The 24,505-nt window shown below is 33.1% G+C and overlaps 1 protein-coding gene across 3 annotated transcripts; it reads right to left on the reverse strand.

Annotated features, from left to right (window-relative positions):
* Positions 1–1,947: 1,947 nt before the first annotated feature.
* LOC146164342 (telomerase reverse transcriptase-like) lies at positions 1,948–20,918 on the reverse strand. 3 transcript variants are annotated; one of them, XM_083382009.1, is made up of 15 exons: positions 20,791–20,918; positions 20,528–20,714; positions 19,581–19,695; positions 18,532–18,736; positions 18,287–18,457; positions 17,030–17,103; positions 16,911–16,950; positions 15,017–15,106; positions 13,567–13,687; positions 13,408–13,504; positions 13,243–13,337; positions 12,999–13,091; positions 8,228–8,391; positions 4,558–4,741; positions 1,948–2,474 (listed from the first exon to the last, which is right to left on the reverse strand). In XM_083382009.1, exons 1-15 carry the CDS (start codon positions 20,809–20,811, stop codon positions 2,242–2,244), a joined length of 1,890 nt encoding a protein of 629 aa, XP_083238135.1. In that variant the 5' UTR covers positions 20,812–20,918; the 3' UTR covers positions 1,948–2,241. The 3 variants fall into 3 exon arrangements, with proteins under 3 accessions (XP_083238135.1, XP_083238136.1, XP_083238137.1); XM_083382010.1 differs by lacking the exon at positions 12,999–13,091; XM_083382011.1 differs by lacking the exons at positions 1,948–2,474; positions 4,558–4,741 and having other exon boundaries at positions 8,317–8,391; positions 13,049–13,091.
* Positions 20,919–24,505: the final 3,587 nt, after the last annotated feature.

The following is a 24,505-nucleotide window of genomic DNA, read 5'->3' on the forward strand; positions in this document are numbered from 1 at the left end:
AATTGGCGAAAAGCTTGTAAACTGTATTCGTCTGGTTCGTCTGAAAAACTTAAAATTGTCTTGACTCCGGAACTTAGTAGGCCTCGAGGAAAGTGCTTTCTTGACATACAATCTTGAAACAAATCCAGCGTAATTTAGAATGGGGTGAAATTAGGCATTGCTTGCGATGCCCTATTACGCAGGGTTACCATCCAGAGCGTTGGAGCCGGAGCCCCGGAGCCGTGCATTTTAACCGGACAGGGAGCTCTACGTGAAATTCAAATGGAGCCGGAGCAGGAGCAGTTGTTTAAAAAATAACTCCGGCTCCGATGTATTTGCTAAGATGCTAGGCTACTACTAATGGCAGAATTCACATAATCTAATAGCAATCCTTCACAAAATTAAGAATTGTTGCCTCTTTGGCGCCTTCTTTTCTATTGCGGTGTTTTGTTTGTCACTATTTTGAAACGCTAGATATTGCTAATTAAGCGTTCGTCCTTAAACATTTTTTGACATAATGGAGCCGGGGCAGTGATATCAATAAGCTCCGGAGCTGGAGACGGAGCAATTTAACATTTACGCCTGCTCCAAAGCCTTGTTACCATCTGCTAAGACCAAAACATAAGCACGCTACTGATAACTCAGATTCAGGATTTTGCTTAGGTGGCATCCAAAAACAAATAATTCTAAAAAAACATGTTGTTCTCTGTGCCAAATGCAGCCTAATCGATAAACGTGCAAAAAATACGTTTATTTGGTTGAATCGGCTAAACTTCTAAGATAAATGGACGTGAACCCTTCGGCCAAGGTTCACCAAACTTTTATAACAAGGGGCATGAAAATTGTAATGCCTGACCGTCGGGGCCGGATAACTGTTAGGATTTACGGTTGTGGGACAGGTATAATATGTTCCTGTCGAACTTTATTAACTTGAATATCGTTAAACGAAGGAAATATATGCAACCGTGCAATAAAAACTGCTGTGGGGTTAAAAAACTATAAAATATGACAAACTAAGCATACAACTAAAAAATAAGCACGTTTCTTAAAAATAAACACATTAGTATTTTCTAACACACTGCAGCCAAAAAATAAGCACAAATCTTAGAAATAAGCACGGTATGGTAACCCTGCTGATACGACATACTTTCACTGGAAGACGTCTTTAAATGAATAAAATAAGCGCGGCTTTCTAGCACAATAATGCGCATCGTACTTATTACACAGTGTTGTAATGACTCAAGTCATTAACTTAAAAGTCACTGCTTTCAAATGACTATACTCGAGTTTTTTTTGACAAATGACTCGACTTGGACTTCAGACATTTTGTCAAATTACTTGGGATTACATTAGGGTAAGCGTTTTTTATTAAAATTTGTCTAAAGTTTTGCACATTAAATACTTTTAGTGCTGTATATTGCGTTTGTGCTTTTTATTAGTTAAATTATTGCTTATAATCGGGACGATTTTTTACCAATTTTAATAGTTTAACAGTTTACCGGTACCTTTGACATGACTTGAAATTGACTTGTTCTCATAATGATTTGACTGGTACTTGACTTGGGCAACCGATGACTTGGAATGGGAAAAGTCCCGGTCAAGTCATATAAAGAGTGACTTAAGTCAAGTCATTACAACACTGATGCATAGTAAAGTAACTATACTGTATATATAGGGACTACTTTACAGGGAAAATGTTGTGCACCCGGTATAGAAATTAAAGAACAAAATGCAGAATAATAACAAAGAAGCTAAAATTAAAAATTGAATTAAGTTTCTAATTAACTCTCTGGTTTATGTATGATAGGTCGTAGCCTAATGTGTTAAATGAAGGAAACAACTCGTCTAAACATGTGAACATTTTCCCAATTTCAGTATACTTATTAACTCTAATTTATGTTTATCATTTACGAAAACTTCAGGTTGCGAGGTTTTGAAAACTAAAAAAGGAGGACGACAGAACAAAAATATTGGGAACCACTGTATTAGATGTTACACACTAGCATCAGTAATTCAAGCGACATAATCACTTAGAGATTTCAGTGCGATGACACTATTAAAGCTTTTAATTGGGTAATTTAAAAAAAAATAATAAAAACCAAAAGCAATTTACATTTAAATTTAAGTTAGAAACCAATTTACCAGAAACCAATTTAGACTGAAATTTAAGTTTGTTGATTTGAAATTTAAAAGTTCTGTTATTATAAACATTTAAAATCAACTTATTCTTCCAGGTGAATTGTAGCACATTAAGTTTATGTATCACCGTATCGATAGACGTTTTAGACCAGGAGGAAATTTCGAAATAGCTTTGTAGAAAAGGTATTTTTTAGAACTCCATTTTTCTGAGTGAGCCAGTTTATTTTTAATATTTCTGATCAACCTTTTTAAACCAAATATAATTTCCTTGTATGCCACTTTCTGTCGCCAAAGACTTGTTACGAAAGCGTGATAACAGATCCACATTGCTTCAATGCGATTGGGGAACTTTTTACCTGAAATAAAAACATATACGTATCGTTGATTACTTGCTAACTAATATTCTGTGACAGCCAAAAACAAGAGTGTCATATTTGCATTAATAAAGTATTATATTATCCGCCAATTTGGGGAGAGTTTAAAATCTTACTAATATGATGCGCGTAAAACTACAGTTTGTTAAAAAGATGTTATAGTAAACAAAACAACGCTTGAGTTTTTGTAATATTTGTTCGTTAAAGGTGTGTTGTTAAATTTGAAGACCATGTCAACCTTGCAGTATTACCACTTTTTTTTCAAAACCAATTCAGCAGGTACCGTTAATGCAAGCGTAGCTTAAGAATACTTATGTCGGTCTAATTTAAAAGTTTATATTAAAAAAAGGAAGCCCACTTTCACTAACCTGTAAAGTCGTGATATCCTTTATAAGGAATTAATTGGGGGTCTGGTATAACAAATTAATAGGGAGAACCAAACTCAATTGTAATACAAACCGCAAAATATTTACCGCTAACACAACTTCTGGTATGTAAAAATTATTATGATACATAGCTATAAAAAATAATACATACCAAATCCTAAAAAATAAATGAAATGTATGTTTGAACTTATTAAGTTTTTAAATTCCTTTGCCCTAAATAAAAGTGCACAACCCAACTAAAAAATCTCCGCGACACTTTGGTTAAAAGCGCTAATTAAAAAAAAACTATGACTGGTTAAGTAAAACAAATGTAGCGAACTATATCGCACTTGATAGATACAGTAGCATTGAAGTGGTTCTTAGATTTTTTAGCCTGCGTCACAATAAAAAAATCAAATACCGGATCTTTTACACTATTTTTAGCAAATCGCGTGTAAGAAAACGTTCCTGACTCTGCCCTAAATGACTGGAGAGTGAATTCCAAACTTTTTCTGTTCGCGACCCACTTTTAATGCAAGTTTTATTGTCCGACCCACAATGAGATACGACCAAACAAATTTTAAGCTACACAAAACCCGCGTCTTTACTACTGGAGAACGTACGGAAATAGTTAATGCTACACAACTCAACTAATTGTTACGTTTACTTGAGGTATTGTTGCATAAATGTTACCTAATGATAATGCAATAGTTTCCCGATCTAATGTAAAACTGTAACATTTAAAAGTGCTTTGCGATCTACCTGAAATAGCTTTGCGACCCACGTGAGCAACTGGTTGGGAAGCACTGCTTTAGAGCATATGCGAAGGTTGGGCAATTGTTTTTCACTTCAATCCGCGGGTGAAATAGGGAACTAAAATCCACAATATAAAGTACGATTTATTGTCTAACAAAGGTTAAATATCCGTTTTGACAAGGTGGCAATAGTAGGAATGGCTTAGATGGGTCATTTATTCAACGAAATATTAAAAAAATTCAAGGCCAAATTTGCCTAAAATGGTTTTATAAAAAATTAGCCGGAGCAGCATTAAATTGCTTAACTGTAGTTTGTCCAAGTCTGGTTTATATGTGTAGCGTCATAAGTAATAATTAGTGGATAATTTGGAATTTATCGTATTGCATATTTTTACCTCGTTTGTTTTCACATAAAACCTGTCTTTTATCGCTATGACGTAATGGAAATTTACCGTTATTTTGCCGCTCGTAAGAACTTGCTAATCAAAACATTCCCAGCAATACGCGCCGTTATGTGATGACACACATTTCCGCTGCCCTGAAAAAGGTTTTTCGTGCTATGACACGTAACCTGTTTCCGTCATGCGAAGTGTAAATATATTTGTGTTGGCGTTTCGATATACTCAGTTGGTCGGCAGTTAAATGCAGAAAGGTTGTGTTGCTTGCCGTAATAATAGCATAATTGTTTTTGCGTCAGTAACACGCTTTTGCGAGCATGTGCCTGTGGATATGTTAGACGTCACCATTCTTATCGCCTTTTACTTGCGCCTGTGCTATTACGTGCATTTTAATTGTTTTCATTTACCTGATGAAGCACGGTTGTGCGAAAAGCTTGTCGAGAATCAAATACAATTTGTCTTTATACAGTGCCACCTGATTTCTCTAATAATAATTATGAAATATATATTTTACGTATAGTTAGTTTAATAAAACCTTAATAAATACCATTCATTTGAATCGAAAAGTGATTTTCTAGCATGTGATCCACCAGTGTTTGTATTCCCATAACAGCTTCTCCGGAGCATCTTTTTGTGTGATATTGATGAGCAATGTCATGCGTAAGCCACTTCATGGCAGCCAAAACGGATAAATGATAAATGTTGCTTAAAATTTGCACTCTGGAGTTAACCTAAAAATGTGTGTATAACTAAACTCGTCTTTCAATATTCAATTAGTTACAAAGCAGTACCGTAAAGTTAACAAATCATATTAAAACAAAACAACAATTAGGTATAAAATACTCTTGTTAACAGCTTTTAGAATGCTTTCGATGATATTATTAGTAATATATTTGTACAATTAGAAATAAACAACTATTTTAAGCAAAAAGAAGTTCAAGCAAAACCTAAATTGTTGAATGTGTGTAAAAACTAAATTTAAATTTGAATTAAATTTTAAACTGAACGACAATTTCAACGAGCTTTGTTAATTATAAAATTATTTATAATTCATTCGTTTAACAATAACATACACCAATATCTGGCCAGGATTTTGCCCGTTATGAAAAAAGGTTTGGTGACCCATGGGATGAACAATGAACTTGTAAGCATTAAAGATAACACATTGCGGCAACACAACTTTTGCAATACCACGGTGCATTTTTAAAAATATTTTTGACAAAGTTTCACCTTACGTATGAATTCCAACAAACTTACCCTTGAATTTCAACAAAACTACTTTTTTTTACGAAATAAAAAAAATCGCCCTAATCATAACTTGTAAACTACTGTAGGTGACTGGTTATACAATTTGTGAAATTCACGGTAAAAAATCAGTTATTCATTTTTTTTAAACTGAATCATATAAGAGTAAACAGTTCGGTTTCGAGAAGTGTTTGTTACAGAAAAGGTATAACCGTAAGAAATACATAATTTTTTCTGATCAGCGGTCGGTAACCTTGTCCCAGTCGAAGGCCAAACCGAAAGTAAGAAAGATCTTGATTGGTCGGCCAATTTAATGGTGGACCATAAATCTCCACTAACAATTTTGTGGTAAAACGTGTGGTTTCTGGGGAATTTATTATAATAACTCTCAAACAGGGACGGATCAATTGTTTTGCATTAAAATAAATTATACAGAGAAGGTGGCGGCGTTCGTGCAAAAAAAAAAAAAGGAGTTGTTCAGTTGATTTAATGGGTGAAACTTTGAATTTAGAAGGAGACGTGATACATTGGGCTTACAAAAAGATGCGCATGTTGCTTGATAAGGTGGCATTTATCGATTTTGGCAAAAAAGGTCAATAGCCCCACATTTTTATGACTGCATAGAAAATGCATAAAAATTTGCGTGAAACACTAAGACAGGTGGTCTATCTGGTTAAAATTTATGTTAGTTTTAGGTGTAATTTAAATAGGGCCTATATAATATATTATGTCACATTTGAATGACGCACTGATGAACAAAAGTGCAATAAAAAAAATTTGGCGAAAAGGCCAGATGAGTGACTTTGTCGAACCTTATGCGAATTAAACACGCTTCGCTCGTGGTAAAAGGTCTCACAAATTCAATAGTACAGTAAGTCGAGTAAACAACCAAGAACTGTTTAAACACAACAAAATAGAAAGGGAGGTTAAATCATTTGTATAAACAGTTCTGTAGGACTTCTTCCAGGTGGACTAAAGACATATTGTTAACAATTTTTTTCTTTTTCAAAAATACATGATTACATGTGGCTAAAGAAAATTGTTGGCCAGGTGATTTGTGATTGAGTGTTCTTATAGATTTACTGGATTCACCATTAGCGGGAACATTTTCATAAAACAGTAAATCCATTCATGTTTTGAAGCAAAATGGTTGGAGGTTTTAGCAAACCGTAGTAGGAATATCAAAGCACATAGGAAAGTAGGTAGCAGTTTGAACGTTTTGAATATCTCTTTGTTCATTTTCAACATAATCGTGACTGCTTCTGCATGGACTTTGATACTCATACTATGTCTTACTACAACCTTCAACCATTATGCTCAAAAGTTTATTGTCAGCCACCATAAAGAAAAGACAAAAAAGCACTCTAGGCCTACGCAAGCTAAAGAATACCAACCGCAAAGACTATGTTGAAAATGAATAAGACATTTAAAAACTCTCAAAATGCTACCTACGTCTGTATGGGATTTGATATTCCTACTACATTTATGTTTTCCTTATAATATTTTGTTTTTTATTATCTACTACAGTGGTTTTTAAACTTTTTTTAATCCGTGGCCCATTTTTTTATAAAACAGTTTGTGATCTTTACGCCTACGCCCTACATAGTCTCAAAATTTCGCGATAGATGCATATATTCTACAAACAAACTTAATATAACTTTTTACCTTCATTTTATTTTCAGATTGGTTTAAATATGTATACCAACAGGATTTTAAACAAGCAAAAAATCTTAAATTTAAAACGTGAAGTGCCATGTTAACTGCGTAGCCAATAAAACCATGAGTCGTGAGTGGGATGGGTTCAAGTAGCAAATATTTTATTGTTTAAGTAACATGCAAGTTTTAATAAATTATATACTTGAGTAACTACGTAAATGTTGTGAACGGCAATGAAGCCTAAAAACATTGAAATTATTAAAATGTACACATATTGAATCATAAGCAATGAGCGAGTAGTTATTCCTTAAATCAGTGGTAGGCAAACCTTTTTTGTCGCGTCCCAAACAACTCTTTTCAGAGCTATTGAAGGCCCACTACGAAACAGTGGCGGATTCAGGATATTTGATTTTAAGATGATATATTACACAGCGCCTTTATGCTCAAAGCACTGCCAGATCATAATGTAAAATTATACATTTGGCATGTGGGCTTTCCAAGCTGAGTCAATTTAAAAATTCTTAGCCACGCAAACTTTTGAAATAAAGTGCAAAAAATGTACGGCTATCACACGGCCAACTACATTACAACACTAAGCTATTCAAAAGTAACTCGCGGCCCACTAAAAATGGCTCTGCGGCCCACAGTTTGCCGACCACTGCCCTAAAGTAACTTTGCCCAAAACAGATACTAACTGCACTTAAAACTAATCACAAAAATTAGGACTAATACCTACAGTCGTAGTACCGTCTAAATTGGATTAAGAACTAAACCTATCGGAATAAGACCAAAATAGCCAGAATCAGGCCTACACTACACTTTACAAAACCCCAAACCCTACCCTTTAACTCCCATAATAATTTCAATGTTTTAGACAAATGGCCTTTGTTTAGTCAGATAGGAATAAATGAGGAATAAAGGTGTATAATTAAATGTTTTTTGTCACAAGGAACTTTAAATATACTAACAACACTTTTAGTAAAACAAAAAATGAATAGTTGCAATATCTATTGCATTGCAATAATATGCTTGGCCCGCCCCTGATTAATGGTTGTCATAATAAAATGCTTAAAATCTCCACATTTTAAAATTTATTTCGGCCCGCCAATGTCTGGTTAAAAGAAAACAAAGATTGGACCAGCAGCTGTGCATAAAAAAAAAACAATAGTAAAATGGAGAAAAATATTTCGCTACTATAAGCCCTTTGAATTTATACTAGACATTGTTTGCTCCTTTCTCACTTGCGCATTGAACTAAACAAGGCAGAATGGTTTTCATCAAGCAAAAAAGTACATAATAATATAAATTTAGGTTACCGCATTGTTGAAGCAAATTTTTGCAGCACGAAACTTCAGACCTCTGCTTATGGATGCAAGGGTGTTATCAAAACTAGATGTCCGGTCAACAGATACAGAATCTCTCATTGATTCAAGTCTTTGGTAAAGTGACAAATCAATTCCAACTCCCCATTGATTAGAACCTATAAACAATTTCTTTAAATGTTAGATGTTACTACACTTTTATAAATTGGTAAATCTGTATAAAACACATCTGACCAATATCCAACAAACAGTGGACAGGACACATCACATCAACTTTTAAAAGAAATATATTTCTTTATATATACTGCAATTTAAAATATTAAATATCACATTGTAAGGACCCAAAACTTTTATTGAAAATAAATTCGTTGGTCTGATAATTCTTAATTGCTGGCTTAGTTTTTTATACAGTGCAGAAAATCTTTAGAAATATTTTTTTATTTAAAGTAAGGTCTGGTAGTTTTTGTGGCAATAATTGTGATCTTAATATTGAGCACCATTAAATCTTTAAATGTTTAGCATTAATAACATAGCTAACTCTTTCATCTAAAACAGTGATTCCAAAACTGTGTGCCGCAGCACACTAGTGTGCCTCAAGAGGTTGTCAAGTATGATGCGAAACTTGTATTTATAGTATTAATATAACCCACATCTATACACGGAAGCATTTTTGACAATACGCACTATCCATTATAAATTGATAATATTGGAACATTTAGAGATACTTTTTGTGTGTTAAGGGCGATTGTAACTTGTAAATATATCAAAGATGGTACAGTGTCCAAGAGACATACTGCTCTGATAATAGCACTATAATTTTGTTAATTTGAAAAAAATAAATTATTTCAGGACTAAGATGGAAAGGTGATGACTATTCATTTATGTCACCAAAGTTTAATGTAGTTCATCCTATTTTTAGAACTTATATCAATGCTCTTATTAATAAATAAGTGAAATTAACCTTCTATGTTTGTTTGACAAAAATATTAATAAAACTAAACTGCTTTGAATTGTACTCTTAAAGTTGGGAAAGGTTGTCACATAAAAATCCACTAAAGGTAGTTGTGTCACAACTCATTTAACACAAAAGTGAATTCTGCAAGGTGTTGGACCTTTCATTGCCAGACCTTTCATTGCCTTTTAACTTTTTAAATCAAACTTAAACACATAGCATATCTATATTTTGCACCCCTGTTTAATAAAACATTAACCAAGTTGTTTGTTGCAGTATTTTATATAAGTAACATCATTCAGCTATCTTGTACAAATATTACTACACACCTAAATGAGTTTAGCTTTTTCCCTGTTTTACAAATCTGAAAATTTTTGGTGGTTAGACCATGAATTTATTTATTTATTTATTTTTGTTTTGTATCATATAAAAGCATCCAACCCAAACCCAAGTGACAGCACTCATTCCATACCAAGCTGATCCTCACGGAAATTGATATAAGTGATAATATGTAAATCAAAGTATTTCAGCCATAGGTGGCAATACAATGAAGTGTTTTCTACATTGAAAACTGAATTTCTTAAATAATAGCAAGTTGCAATCAATGATAAATAATATTCTTAACACAAAGAAAATGATGGCCTAATAACCTGGTATACAGGGCCTTTGTTTAATTGTTTAAACAAGCTATCAGACGGCTTAACTTTTTATACAAAATATCTGGTAAAGGATACAAACAAGCATAAGACACCCCTATTACAGAGTAATACTTATTGTAGTAATAGTTCTAAAGGTGCAACATGAAATAAAAATACTGACTTGGCTAAATCCAACAAAAAACACTCAGCCAAATCCAACAAAAAATCAACCAATTAAATTTTTTTGTTCAGAAAAGTTAAGCACATTTTATTAATTTGTGCATTTCCATTTGCACAAACTACAACAGCCACTCATGCTTTTTCCTTACCACGTATCTGGGAAGCAGTCAAAAAAAATTCTGTTTCAACCATTTTAGTAATGTCATACTACATGTAAAATATCTTTTACTATGAAGATTAGACTGCCTCAACTTACAGATAACTTCCGATCTCTTTGACTTACTCAAACGCTTGACTTTGCCTAAAAATATATGAACAGTTTTAAATTTTATACCTTTTTCTAGTCGCAGGCCAAAACCAAACTCAGAAAGGTCTCTGTGGGCCACACAATAAGTTAACTAAGAATTGTGTTATTAAAATGTTAGAACAACTGTGAATTAGGCAGGCCTCGGTTCTTTTTTGCACTTAAAAACATGTTTAATTACATTTATGGAGGCAGTAAAGTGTTTTCTCAAAGCGCGAAAAAAATTTGTTTGGTTTAAAATTCGAGTGCACACGTCGTCATCCATACTACCACTAATGAAAAGCGTAATGAAACTACTTTAAGGAAACGAGATAACTTTAATGATTAATCTAGTGTTTATTAACCTTTGTAAGAGTCAGGGCGCACCCGGCGAGCTGAGCGAGCGCCACTGGCCTTTGCTTTTAAATTTCTTGCAAGTTTTTATTAATCTGCCGAAAATAAAATATAAAAAAGTTAAAGAATTTAGGTTTAGTATTTTGAATACGTTTTCCTTTTGTCTGCGACGTGCTTGGCGGCCTTCCACGAAAGCGCTGATCTAGTTCAAAAGACAACCTCAAAAGGTAAAAAACCCAGACGTGCAAAGATTAATCACGCAAAGCGCGAACATTTTTAGCACTTATGTAGTTAAAATAGTCTCATTAAGTATTTGAAATGGACTCTTGTCTAGTTTGTCAAAGAGGCGGCGGACCGTAGGTTGCCGACCCCTGATTTAAAGTGTCGGTGTTAAACAGTTACATTATCCCTAATGATTAGCTTATTGAGGTTTTGCTGATTTAGCCTTATTACATAATGATACACAACATTGTGTATACAACAAATAATCACCATGGTGACACATAACTAGTTCACACAAATGTTCCCCTTGTAATAAGTTGGTTAAACTTTCTTTAACCTTTTAGGCCAGTGGTTATTAACCATTCTAAGCATCTACATTAAAAGTATCTCTAATAAAATGACCTGATTAAACTGTCGCCTTTTAAATAACTTCACACTCGAGTTGATACTAATATCATTGACATGTGAAGTCATTAACATTTTAAAATTGTTTGTAATTGGCAAGTTTTAAGTAAACAATACCAGGGGGCCGAAAATACTTTTTGCAGCAAACCAAACATTAGCGTAGAGGTGTCTAGAGACCCATTTTTATTGCGCTTAATGGGAATTGTAAGCTAATGCTTCAGACACAACATAACATATCATTTCGAGGGTTGATTTTAAATATATATACACAAGAAAGAAAGGCTTATATGCTAAGATCCCAATTCATCACAGAGTGGCGAATAGTCATGTCTGGAGCGACCTTGAGTTAATGTAATTAACCATTTTATATCTAACCAATACAACCAACTGGGATAAACTGGTCACTTTATATTTAATATCTATCAGCTATTTTTTCCCGTGCATAATCTGACTGGTAGCAATAACAGCAAGTTTTTATGATTGTATTTTCGAGCTTTAAAGCATTTGTTTGCAAGAAAGTCGGCACATCTGCTACTTCTCCACTCTTAGTAACTAGCTTATTATTTTTTCTAAATGCAATAAATACCTTACTTCATACAAAGTTCCATAAAACACAATACTTATACAAAGTTCCATAAAACACATGAATTTTTTTGAAGCCCTTTTTGTTGGAAACGGCCAACAGGTATAACCAGGGTTGCCATACTGTCCTTATTTCTAAGATTTGTTCTTATTTTGAAGGGCCAGGTCTTAGAAAAACTAAATGTCCCTATTTTTGACTTGCGTCCTTATTTTGTCTTCTTTTCAACAACTACAGAACTTTGATTGTTTTCCTCTGGTAACCGGTGTTGCATAATATTCTAAAAGTATGCACTTGCGCCAAGATTTTATGACATCATAAATGAAAAGGTACTCCCGTGGCGTACAAGTCTCAGATTTTACTTCTAAGTGGTGAGATAGGTAGGGCAGTGGTACTAGGATACAGCAGTGGACAACATTTTAGCAGTAAACAGCAGTACAATGTTCCTGCTGTTTAGGCTACAGCAGAATAGGGTGCGACAAAGGCAGCATTTTTTGCGAAGTGGTTGGTAATGGGGAAATGGGTGCGCAGTGCACACTTCGATTAAATCACCTTTTGATTAAGGTGCGCAGTGCACACTTTGATTAAATTGGGTCCATGTCGATGGCAATCTTGGGTATAACGTATTACCAGGCTTAGTGTGCAACTGTGACGTAACAAACAAACAATAATTGTGCTACTAAACAAAATAATATTGTGCTAATAACAAAGAAAAATATCACAATTTTGTAACCTAGATTATTTTTTTGTGTTTTTATGAAAGGTAATTTTCATACAAAAAAGCAGCACAAAAAAAACTTTTGTTCATACAAACCACCACAAAAAGTGTCGTCGTTAAACATATTTTAATTTTTCGTGACCCAAAGAGGAAGGTCTCGCTACCCAAATTTAATGATCCTGCGACCCACTCTTTGCGGACCTCTGCACTATACAGTTATCTAATGTAATTTTTATACAAATTTATTTACCAGGAAAGGTTAAAACAATATGCTCTGGTTTACAAGGTACACTATACATTACAGTTATCCACTGTAACTGTTAAGCAAATAATTTAACAGGAAGGGTAAAAACAGTATGTTCTTTTAAGTTATGGTTTTATACAATAAAACCTTTGGATTCTGAATAAAACAAGATATTTCATATAAAACTACCGTTTATCATTGACGATGACGGGCAGTAAGAAGGAAACAAAAAGCCATACCACTGAAATGTTTCATGTTGATTCACTGTTGTTAAAGATTTGCCTATAATAGACAAGGAGTTAAAACCACAATTGGATTTCAACAAAGTCCAAATAAAAAAAAGTTTGGCTGTCTATGTATTTAATCAATAAAAACCTTAAAAAATCATACCTGATTAACAGATCTTCATATCGTACAACATTACTTTACTTACAATAAAGAAAATCAGCTTTTTCAACAGAGAAATTTGCAAAACTTTTTTGTGGATTGACAAAGCACCCATAATCGGGAAAACCTTTATGCATTTTTCTGTAAAGAAAATAATATTAAGGTAATTATATTTAGAACATTTTAGTAACATAAATTATAATAGATTTACTTTATGAAGACCATGCCATCCTCTTTGCAAGTGGTTACAAACAGAAAATCATCAACATAACGCAAAAGTAGCCTTGGCAAATGTCTGTTGGACTTTACTAAATAAGATATTATAAAAATAAAACAACTCAAAATATATATTAAAATACATTATACAAACCTGTATCGTCATCTTGGATGTATTCTTTAAAATACAGTCTTTCCATATGCCCATAAAACAAGTTGCACAATATGGCAGATAAACACCAACCTTGGGGTACTCCTTGCAATTTAATAAAGTTCTATACATGAAAACAAAAATAAATATAATTATTTTAAGTCGTCGAAATGTAAGAATACACTAGCCTATATAGTAGATTCAGGGTTGTTCCAAAGCAAAAATTTCCACTCGCCAGGCTGGCGAGCGGCTATCAATCAGCACTCGCCCGGACGAAATAACACTCGCCAAAAATGTTGGCACGTCGTCTGCAAATTTACGTCCTAACGGGGCCATTTCTTGTTTTTTCGTTACCCTGTTTTATAGTTTCTATACGTGAACATTAGTTTTTATATAAGTCTGGTCGTTTATTGACATGCATGGATGAATAAATTATAACCCACCAAGCAGTTTACGCTTAAAACAATGCTTTTAGCCGAAATATTTTTTACAATCTTTAGTGAAAAAATAACACTGACAATTTAGTAGCCACCACGGCTTGCCTGTTCTCCATTTTTATAAAAATCCTTGCACTCTCTTAACACTATAGTTACTGGTTAAACAGCAAATAATGACTAAATAATTGTACGTCTTATAGTTGGTCGTATTAATTTTCCAAGGGCATCCGCAATGGTTTCGATTTGTATCTAAACATACAGTAATTGCGATATAAATAATTTACAGACAGTTATATTTTAAACTTTGGCTTGGTTGACCGCTGTAAACTTTAAGAGATCGCAACAATATACTTACGTACACTAATTGCTAATTCTCAGCTATAGTTTCACAAATAGACGGTATTTAAAAAAAAAACGTTGTGTTCAGTTAGCCATTTTGTGCCTCTAAACATAGTAAAAAAACACTACTTACAAATATTATTAAAACTTTTTGTTACCAAAAACTGCAGCGATTGCTGATAATTTTCTTATACGAACAATTCAATAAATGCAGTAAAGTTAAATTCTTACCGCTGGGTACATCACAAGTCCAATAAACTTTTCAAAAGGCGTAAACGATCGGGTTAAACATTTAAAAATTAACAATGTTTAAGTTAAAGAATAAACCTCATAACTATTTACCAGTTGCCACTGCAGCAATGACTTCTTTGATTGTTTGCCGGTAAACTAATTTTTAAAACGGGACAAAGAGTCTTTATTACGAGCTTCGAACGTGACTTAGATTAACCTTTTATTTGTGTAGTGTTGAATGTGTTTGCATCTTAGTGTATAAGGAAATAACTGCTGCTAAGTGATATTTTGCTTAGTAGTGGTGCTTAACACAAGTTGTTCTACACCAACTAATTAAATTTCACGCCGAAGCCACTCGCCAGTCGGGCGAGTGGGTGTCAATCAGCGTTTAAAGAAGTCCAAGGCCAACACATATAAGTGAACTACTATCAATATAATAAACATACCTGATTATTAGCAATGATCGAAACATTTTTGAGTGAATTTTCCAAAGAATGAATAATGGATTCTGCATAATTGTTAACTGTCAGGTTCCACTAAACAAAAAATATGTTATACAGTAAAAGCTTTAAACAAATTTAGTTATTTGTCAAACATATATATACGGTGTATACTACTTGTGTATGTTATTACATTTTTGTATTTTAATATAGTACTAAGAAACAGCACTAGTAAAAGTAATATATTTTTGTTAAATGACTTAAAGCATATTTGCTGCTATAATTCAATGGGAACGTGCTTAACTAAATTTAAACCAAGATAAATAGAAATAAACTACTTGTCTATGGGCAGCATACTTTTGCATGCTTTGACATGACCTATTTAAAACACCAAAGGTTTAAAGCACGTTAAATTTGCTGTAACTTCAGTTGTAGGTGATGCTAATTTTTTCGTCACACAAAAATATCAATAGGACCGGTTACAAAACCCCAAACACGAAATTGGGCATATTTTACTTAATTGAATTACTAAGAGATAGAAAATGTTTATTATATAATTCAGTGTTTCTTAAAGTGGTGAATGGTTCATTCCAGGGTGAATAAAATGTTTGCAGGGGTGAACCAACCAAAAGGGGTGAAAAAGGGTGAACGAAAGTTCAAGAGCATCCTATAGTCACTAGTAAACAACTTTCTGAAGTAAATCGACTACTGAACTGCTGTTTTTTGGTTTTTTTTTTGCTTATTGTAATATTTAAGTTGGTTTGCACTGAGTGTATAAGTTAGGCCTACCATATGTCCTCTTTTAGGAGGATTTGTTCCCTTTTCTTGAGAAAACTGAATGGTCCTCCGAGGACGCTCAAAAATGTCCAAATGTCCTATTTTTTTGGACTTCGAGTTAGTTGCTTATACTTTTAACAAGACTTTTAGGCGAGAGGTTGTATTTATTTTCAAAAAATACCTAAGCCATAAAAGATGCTGAATTGCTGGTTTAAAAAGGGTTTCTAGGGGGTTCAGAGCAATTCGTAGAGGGGGAGGCGAGCTCTATGTTAATTTTTAAATACAAACTCTGTTTTTTTGCCAACTTTAACATTAAAACTGCAAAAAAAATTTGCGAATCTTCTGTTATCTAATTTTGTTTACTTTGTTGAGCACAAAGTCTCTTTGAGTGACAATCCATGTTTTCATATCATCGAAGGTATAACGGCCCTATTTAATTTTAATTTTTCTAACTTATAGATAAACGATCATCTCCCGTTCAAACTATTTTCAATCCATATTTTATATAATTGGATAACAGGCTAGTAGGCTAACAGGGGGACGAAATGTTTTGCGAAAAGCCTCCTGCTTTTACAGTTTAGCGCCAATTCAACCAATTAAATCCAACTTTTTTCGCGTTTTGCGCGACCGACAACAACCTTCACTATTTTCAAGTTGTCTGAGTGATATTTAATTAAAAATTCCGAATTACTTTTCGTAGGGGTGCAAGTCATGGAAAATTACAAAGGGTGCCGCTGCTGAAAAAAGTTGTGGATATGGCACGTATTTCTCAAACGTAACAATTCTATTTTCGTTTTACTTGCAGGCAAAAAAATGTTCCCTTATGCGTGCTAAAAATCTGGTAGCCCTATTATAAAAATTACAACAATTTGGTGACTTTGTTTTGTGCTTTTGTAGCTTTATATCTCTGGACTCGAGAAATTGTAGATTTACAATGGCAAAAGCTGGAGTTGATCTTAACAAAAATCGAAACAACCTAAGTTATTTTGTGCTGTTATATATAGACGAGATAGTTTTATCACATCATGAGACAAGGGTGAATGAAATTTGGAGATAGATGCTAGGGGTGAACGAAACTAAAAAAGTTTAAGAAGCACTGATATAATTTATGTTAAATACATACCCCAGTTAAAGTTTTTATCTTTAAGGTTTTTATGTCATTCCTGAAATTAAATAAAAAAAATTATTAGTGTTAAAACTAGAAATATTTAATACATGTTTAAACTCAAAAAGTCTACTTACATTTTCAAAATACCAGTTATAACATCTAAAAGTTTTTCAATCGGTATGGTATCAAAACATTTTTGTATATCTACCTAAAAAAACATCATTTTATTAGACATATATTTTTGATTTGTAGGGCAGGCCTGCACAACATATGGACTGCGGGCCGCATGCAAGCAACCCTTTACTGCAGGCTTTGTGGAGCTCATGATGTAATAAAATTTTGTGATTTATTGCTTTTTTTTACTTATTATGTAAATGATCATGGATAACACTGGTGAACACACTTTTTATGGTGGAGGTTGTGAGTTTGAACTTCACTGTGGGAGGCTTGTTGATTTTATAGCCTCGCCTTGCTTGCATGAAAATCCTGTGTTGGGCAATACAAAGAAACTGTGGCTTCTAAGAAAAAAATACCTACTATTACACCTGCAACACCTGGTTTGCTGTCCGATGGTTCACAATTATAAAAAAGCTGACAAAGATAAATTTATACAGCACAAGAGAATAATATACAGACTGAACTAAATATGGAAGTATCTAGTTGCAAATGAAGAATGCATACTGGTTAAGAAACAATTGCTTGTTACTAATAGCTGCTTTTCTTTGTTCTTTTTTTTAGCAGATACAGTTAGCAATATTGGCTAGCCAAAATTTGTTTCAGTGGTCAAAAAATTACCCAGAACCCGTTTAGATATCTTTTGGCACTTTTGTTGGCCAGTATAATAATTGCTGTAATGTTTAACGAAAATGCACATAGCTTTGACCACCGAAAGCATCGCAGACTACCAGAATCTTTTAATCACCTATGTTATAAGTCTAGAAAACAACATGGCTGGAGGAAGGTATGACATAACGGGACCATTGAATGTTGGGAAACAACACTTTTGTCTTTTTTAGGCTTTAAGCTGGACGCATATTTGAAGTTTAAGCTGGGCGCATATTTTCCAGAGAAAAGTTTTGTCCAAACATAAAATTTGTATCAGCCCTAACTTGACAATAATGCAAGATCATATTTGTTTTTTACACCCATATTTTGTGCATATATGTTGTATATAACATAAATAAAAACAAACTAAAAAACTATTTGGTGGTCTTACGTTCTTCACCAGTTCAAACATTTTACAAAAATAATTGTATGTTGTATCTGTAAGACATTATAAACAAATAAATGTTGGGTATATAAGCAGGTTAATATTGGTAGGGATATATTTATTTTAAAGAGGTAAATATCCTAACAGAAACTTGAACTTTCAAAATTATTATAAACCTAACCTTTGCATAAAAAAGTTGAATGTTGTTTAATTGAAAACTTTGCAAATCCTTTACAAACTTTCTCCAATGAAGATAAATTTCATTTTTACCTCTTATACCACAACCGAGTAATGCTGGACATTTCTTACATATTTTCTTGAATATTTTTAAAATAATTTGATCAGTGAGACCCTGAAAAGATATTTTTTTATTGCAATAAATGTGATAGACAAACAAGCCCAAGCAGTGTTAAAAATTCTACATACCTGATTAGATTTTCTTAATGGCTGATTCGTTAATTTCATTATAGGTCGTATTCCTGAATCCTTTGGGAAAAATCTACAAGTAAATTCCATAAAAGACTTATTTGGCAGTGAATTTGGGACAGATGACCAAATCTGACTCAATAGTAAAATATCAATTCCATTAGTAACAATTTTGGTCCACAGTTCATGTCGATAAAAGAGTAACCTGAAAGAAAATTAACAATTTGGTTCAAGTGATACTAAAAGCTAAAACAAATTGTAGTAAGGTTTAAACGATTCTAAATTCCAGCATACTCATTTGATTATTACTTATTTGGAATAGGTTAAAAAATATTTTCAACATAAGTAAATTTTTTTTATATATATATAGTAAGTGTGATATATTGCTAGAATAGAAGTAAAAGAACAGGCAATGTGAAACGACAAGAGAATAAAATTAGTTTTTTATAGTAAAACACCTTTTTAAATATTTGTAATATATCAGGCTTGGGTCTAAAAGTAAAAAGACACAGCAGCAGAAATAAAACTTGTGTGGCCATAAGTGGTTAGTAAAACATAGAAAGGATTAATTTAAAACGGAGTTTAAATTATACTGCCTGTTCGTGTTATTTTTTATTTCTAATTTGGCAACAAAGTTTTTACCAGATGTATAATATTGTTTAATATTTGCTTTTACTTATTTCACAATATTTTAGCATTCTTTTCAGTATAATCTATGTTAAATACCTTGCCACAAAAAATATGAAAATAGAAATCCTCAGCTAGGTGAAAAAAAACTATCCAGTTATATATAATTAAAAAGTCAAGTTCCGTTTTTCCTCCTTTTATTCAAAAAAATTGTCCAATAAAATATTTTTAGTCATGATACTTTTTATGTTTGAGGTATGATAGAGTTTTATATTTACATTGTACTACCTTGATCTCTTTGTTTTTTAATAAAGAGATGTTGTTTATTACATGTTATACAACTATAATGTAAAGCAAACATAGCAGAATAACAACTATTCTCTTTATAATTGGTGTTGAAATTTTGATATGGTACAACATACCTGTTGCGAAATCTTCCATGTTCTGTTACATAAAAGTATTTTCTTAATATAACAAATATGATATTTACAATATACCACCACACAAACTTCTGTAGCAAGCTTTGGCTTTGTTGGACTAAAAAACAAAAATAAAGGCAGAAAACATGAATTTTTATATTTTGCATTCTTGTAACCATTTTAAAAGTTTGCTGAATTGATTTGCAAGTATGCCTAAAACAAAAAATGCTAGTCTTTCCATTTTGTTTTAAATAATTTGTAATATAAGGCCTTGAACTTTTTGGTCTATGACAATCTTAAATTTTTAAAAACATTTTGTAGTGGTAAAAATTCTGCGACATAGTGGATTCCTTTGCTTCCTAAAAAAAAACGGAGGACCCTATTAAGACTTGAGTGGTTGTCAAACAGCACTCACCTGGAGCGAATAGCATGCGCATTGGCAGCGCACAATCTTAACCCTAAAATGGCTAAAATACACTGGAAATTCACACAGTTTGAACAATTGCAACATTAATGGCATATAGATACCTTTACAAATATAAAAGGGTTAGTCTATGTGCTGCACCTGCAACAATCCTAAGTGATTATTTTATTTTATGGATATAAACTTTAAAATAGAGAAGTTTTTAAAACAGTTCTAAATTACAGAATAGAATAACAAAATAGGTCAGAAGTTAGATACAATCCTATTAAAAAAAAAGTAGTGGGCAGTTACTAGAGGCTGACAAAAGTTACATATCTGGTTGTGACAAGAAAATACAATGCCAAATGAGAGAGTGACAAAACAGGCAATAAAATCAACATTCAAGGAGGCAATTAATTCTTGTTTAATAAATTCAAGTAATTCAGCTAATTTAAAGGAACTGCAATTCTGAAGCAAAATATTTTGTAGGAACGAGCATCATCAAACTTATCAGTGGTAACATTATGAATCACTGTTTTGGTCTTACCTGATAACCATGGAATATCTTTGACTGATACATTTGCTATACACTCATCAATGAATATACTATCAAACACACGTGATTCCAAAACAACTCTTAAATTTTTGTAAAAGTTATTTTCATTTTTTGGTGTACCCCAAACTTCCTTAGTTGGTAAAATTCTTTTAGAAACTGACCGAATAAATAAGAACACCTGAAAACATTAGAAAAATACTACAACTTGTACAACCAAATTGTACTGCCATAAATAATTACAATATGAAGTATACCTTGTCTGTTGATGAATGCATTTCAATTAAAGTTTTGTTTTCATCTCTTATTTCTGAGAAAGATTTTCTTTCTGACAAAATGTTTAATTGATTTAAGGGACAGTGCAAATTTAGTAAAGGAAAATAACATTTTTTGCAACAATTTTTTAAAATGGTATGACAAATTGTAATAGCTTTTCGTAATTTTTTTGAAACATGAACATGTTTCCTTATTTTCAAGGAGCAGTCAACGTTTTCTGAAATAAAACAGAAACTATATGTTAAAGTATGCAATTGTCATATCTCAAACAATGACCTCTTATTTTTTTACAACTAACTGCATACTTTTTGCCTACAGATATTTTTTGTACTTTTTGCAACACTGGTATAAATAAGTTATGTTACCTGGATGGCAAGCTTTGAAATCTTCAAATTGTGGTCTGAAGAATTTAATAAATCCATTATCTACATTTGTTTGTGAACTATAACATCTTTTTACAGATCCTTTAAATTCCACATCTAATTTTTTGCTTTTGCAACTCTTTGTTTTACACGTGTTACTAGACAGATTGCAATTATAACTGTTGTCATTCCATATTGTGTTGACAAGTTTTCTTGCTGAGCGATTACTTGGTGAAAGCTTACAAACAACATGATCATTGGGAAATGCAGATTTTGATTGAGATTTCGATTTACAGTATCGCAAGGGAATTAATGAAATATTCAACTGATTGACATTCATGTTTTGTAAGGCTGTGAATTTTTTTAGGGAAAAATATATATATTTAGTTGTTATTTATTTAGTTGAAAAATATATTTAACTGACAAACAAGTCAGATAAAATACTGATATTTTATTTAATGGAATTTGTGTATTTAGCTGAACAGTTCTACTAAAATAGATAGAAATCGCTCTTCTGGTGTAAACGCTGATCTCATCAGGGTTAATAATTAAAATGAGAGTGCGTCAATCAGCTTATATACTAAGAAGTATAAAAAAGACTGTAGATCAGTGGTCGGCAAACTTTTTTTCGCTGCATAAAGCACTCTTTCCAGAGTTATTAAAGGCCCACTACTAAAACTATGACAACAACAGGGGAAATCTAAGATTTTTGCTAGGCCTGGGGTCATGCAAATTTTTAGAATGACGTCACAAAGTTACACCACCCACACACTAATTTTAAAAATTTTGTGCAATAAATGTACGGTTATCAGTCATGCTGCCCACAATTACATGATAAAACTAAACTATTAAAATACCTCGCGGCCCACTAAAAATAATTGTGTAGTTCCTATTAGGCTATAAACTTAAAAATGCTTACAGAAACTGGACATTGGTCTTCATAATATATATACCTGTCTTAGTGTGGTGGTAAAATATTTTTTTTCTAATTGCTGAATAAATATGTTTATTTTGCTATTGAAATTGTAGGATGAGATCGGACGAGATTTTGTAGGTTGGCTAGCTCAGTGGTTCTTAACCTTTTTTCTTTCGCGGCACATTTAAGTTGCAAAATTCTGTGGCCCAATAGTTCTATGAAAGAAAAAACTGTAAAATAGGTTTAGAACAAAACACAGCAGAACATATTTCAAAACAGAATATTTATTCAACTATGCATTAGTGAGATACTTGCGGCGGCGCTGGTCTAGAATCCTACCACAACGAAACACCTTTTGGGTTAGGGTGCGGGTTAGCGTTTGGGTAAAGGTGGGTCAAGTATTATTATTAAATAAAGAATATAATAATACTTGACCCACCCACACCCAAACGCTAACCCGCAACCTAACTCAAATTTTGTGCGTTGATTTTAGAACTGTGGTAGGATTCTAGACCAGCGCCCTTGCGGCTAAATAAAAATTACCCCCCCAAGCCATTATTCCTGTAAAATTAAATATAGTGACACAAATGAAACTAAATCTAGCTTTTTAAATTGGTCTGTGGCCCACCTTAACAGTTCTTATGGCCCACTGGTTGATAACCACTGGGCTAGCTCTTGGCGGAGTTGCACAGTGGGGAATCCCCAGTTTTTGTATTTTTGTCTTGCAAATGCAAAATTTGAGCGCCGTATGCATTACAGCAGCGGTTCTTAACCAGCGGGGCGCCCAACAATTCTTAAGCAGGCGTGAGCTCTTCTTCAATAGTTAATTTTTTTGCGGTGATTTTAATGGTTTCGTTTGGATCAAGTGTATATTTCACCAGGTGAGACATGACCACCGTACTATCTGGACTCCACTAAATCGAAACTAAACAAACTGTCATTGCAGTGCATACTGTCAGGTCGCTTATAGATTTATTGTACATTCCAATAATTCAGCATAGTTCGCTTTCAAATAAACAGCGCAGTAAAACACGTGTTGCCAGTAAGGAGTGCATCGTTGACTGTTGTTTTTTATCCAGCGTGACACTATATAGCACAAGAGCGACTGCGATGGGGATTAACTAAGTCGAAATGCCGGCTGGATTTGCCAGAATGTCCAGGAAAGGAAAAGAGTATTGAGGTGAAATATTTAACACTTTACCAGGCGAACACGCTATAATTACAAGCACAAACAGACATGCGTCGTTTCTCTACACAAGAATAACTCCCACAGCTGTACAAACTCTGTCACAAGAGACATCATAAAACACGCTATATTACTAGGCTTGCCATACGTCCCGGTTTAGCCGGACAGTCCCGGTTTTAAGGCCATGTCCCGGTGTCCGGCCCGGTTAACCAATTTGTCCTTTTTAATTTCAGATTTACAACAAAAAATTAGAAAAGATATAGCCATTTAGCAATTCTTTTTGAAATATAAGTAATACTTTTCACTTTTCATTTTTGGTTGGTAAGGCTGTCAAGGAATTTTTTTTTAACATAAATTAATTTATATTTTTCCAGCGGGTGTTAAGAAATACTTTTCTGGGGGTGAGGTTGCTGGGGCTAGTTTCTTTTTTATGTGTGGTGAGTAAAAAAAATTAAATTGATATTATCCGGCGGGTGCTGGGAGATATCTTTTTGAGGAAGGTAAGCGAGCGCCGTCGCAACCCGGTCACTGTTAAGCAATTTTTATTTTCAAGGATTTTTTCACATATGACGCAGTTTGGTGCCGGTATTATTTGCTTGAATATTACGCAAGTCTAAACAATTGCTGTCACAACTTAAAGTTTAACGTTTGTTAACAATTCTGGATCGATAAATGTCTCGGGTTTTCAGCATTACAAATCAAATTAAAGTCATAGCATACTGATTGCCTTAATGGAAATAAGTTTTAATGTTTCCAACTTAAGACTTATATATATGTTTAAAAACTTCTTGATGTCTGTTACCGCGCAAAATTTCGCATTTAATGCGGCGGTTTTAATAGTACCGTAACCAATTATAGTTTCAAACGACAGTTTACTTACGTTTGACGCAATATGGTACAGGGATTACGTATATGCTTGAAGATTTTATGTTTGCAAGTGGTTTAACTTAAACTTGCTTTTGGTTACATACTTTGTTGCATCGTATAAAAAACTTTAATAGCAATTACCTGCGTGGAAATAAAATTAAATTACGTATATTGCCTTAATTAAAATTAATTACTTTTAGATTTAAGACTTCTTGAAGTATGTTACCGCGCAAAATTTAGGTAGAGTTCGCAAAATTTCGCATTTAATGCGGCGATTTTAGTCGTAACCAATTTTCAGTTTCAAACGAGATTTTACTTTCGTTGGACGCAGTATGGTACCAAGGTTACGTATTTGCTCAATATTA

The sequence above is a fragment of the Ascidiella aspersa genome, chromosome 2 (assembly GCF_963924565.1).
Source record: "Ascidiella aspersa chromosome 2, kaAscAspe10.2, whole genome shotgun sequence".
Taxonomy (NCBI): Eukaryota; Metazoa; Chordata; class Ascidiacea; order Phlebobranchia; family Ascidiidae; genus Ascidiella; species Ascidiella aspersa.

Excerpts from the sequence above, each read along its gene's own strand:
- LOC146164342 (XM_083382009.1), bottom strand. The coding sequence starts at position 20,811 with ATGCATTCATCAACAGACAAG. Across the intron at positions 16,951-17,029 it reads ATAACTGGTATTTTGAAAAT|GAATGACATAAAAACCTTAA; the intron begins GTAAGTAGACTT and ends ATTTAATTTCAG. Across the intron at positions 4,742-8,227 it reads AAATTTGCTTCAACAATGCG|GTTAACTCCAGAGTGCAAAT; the intron begins GTAACCTAAATT and ends ACACATTTTTAG.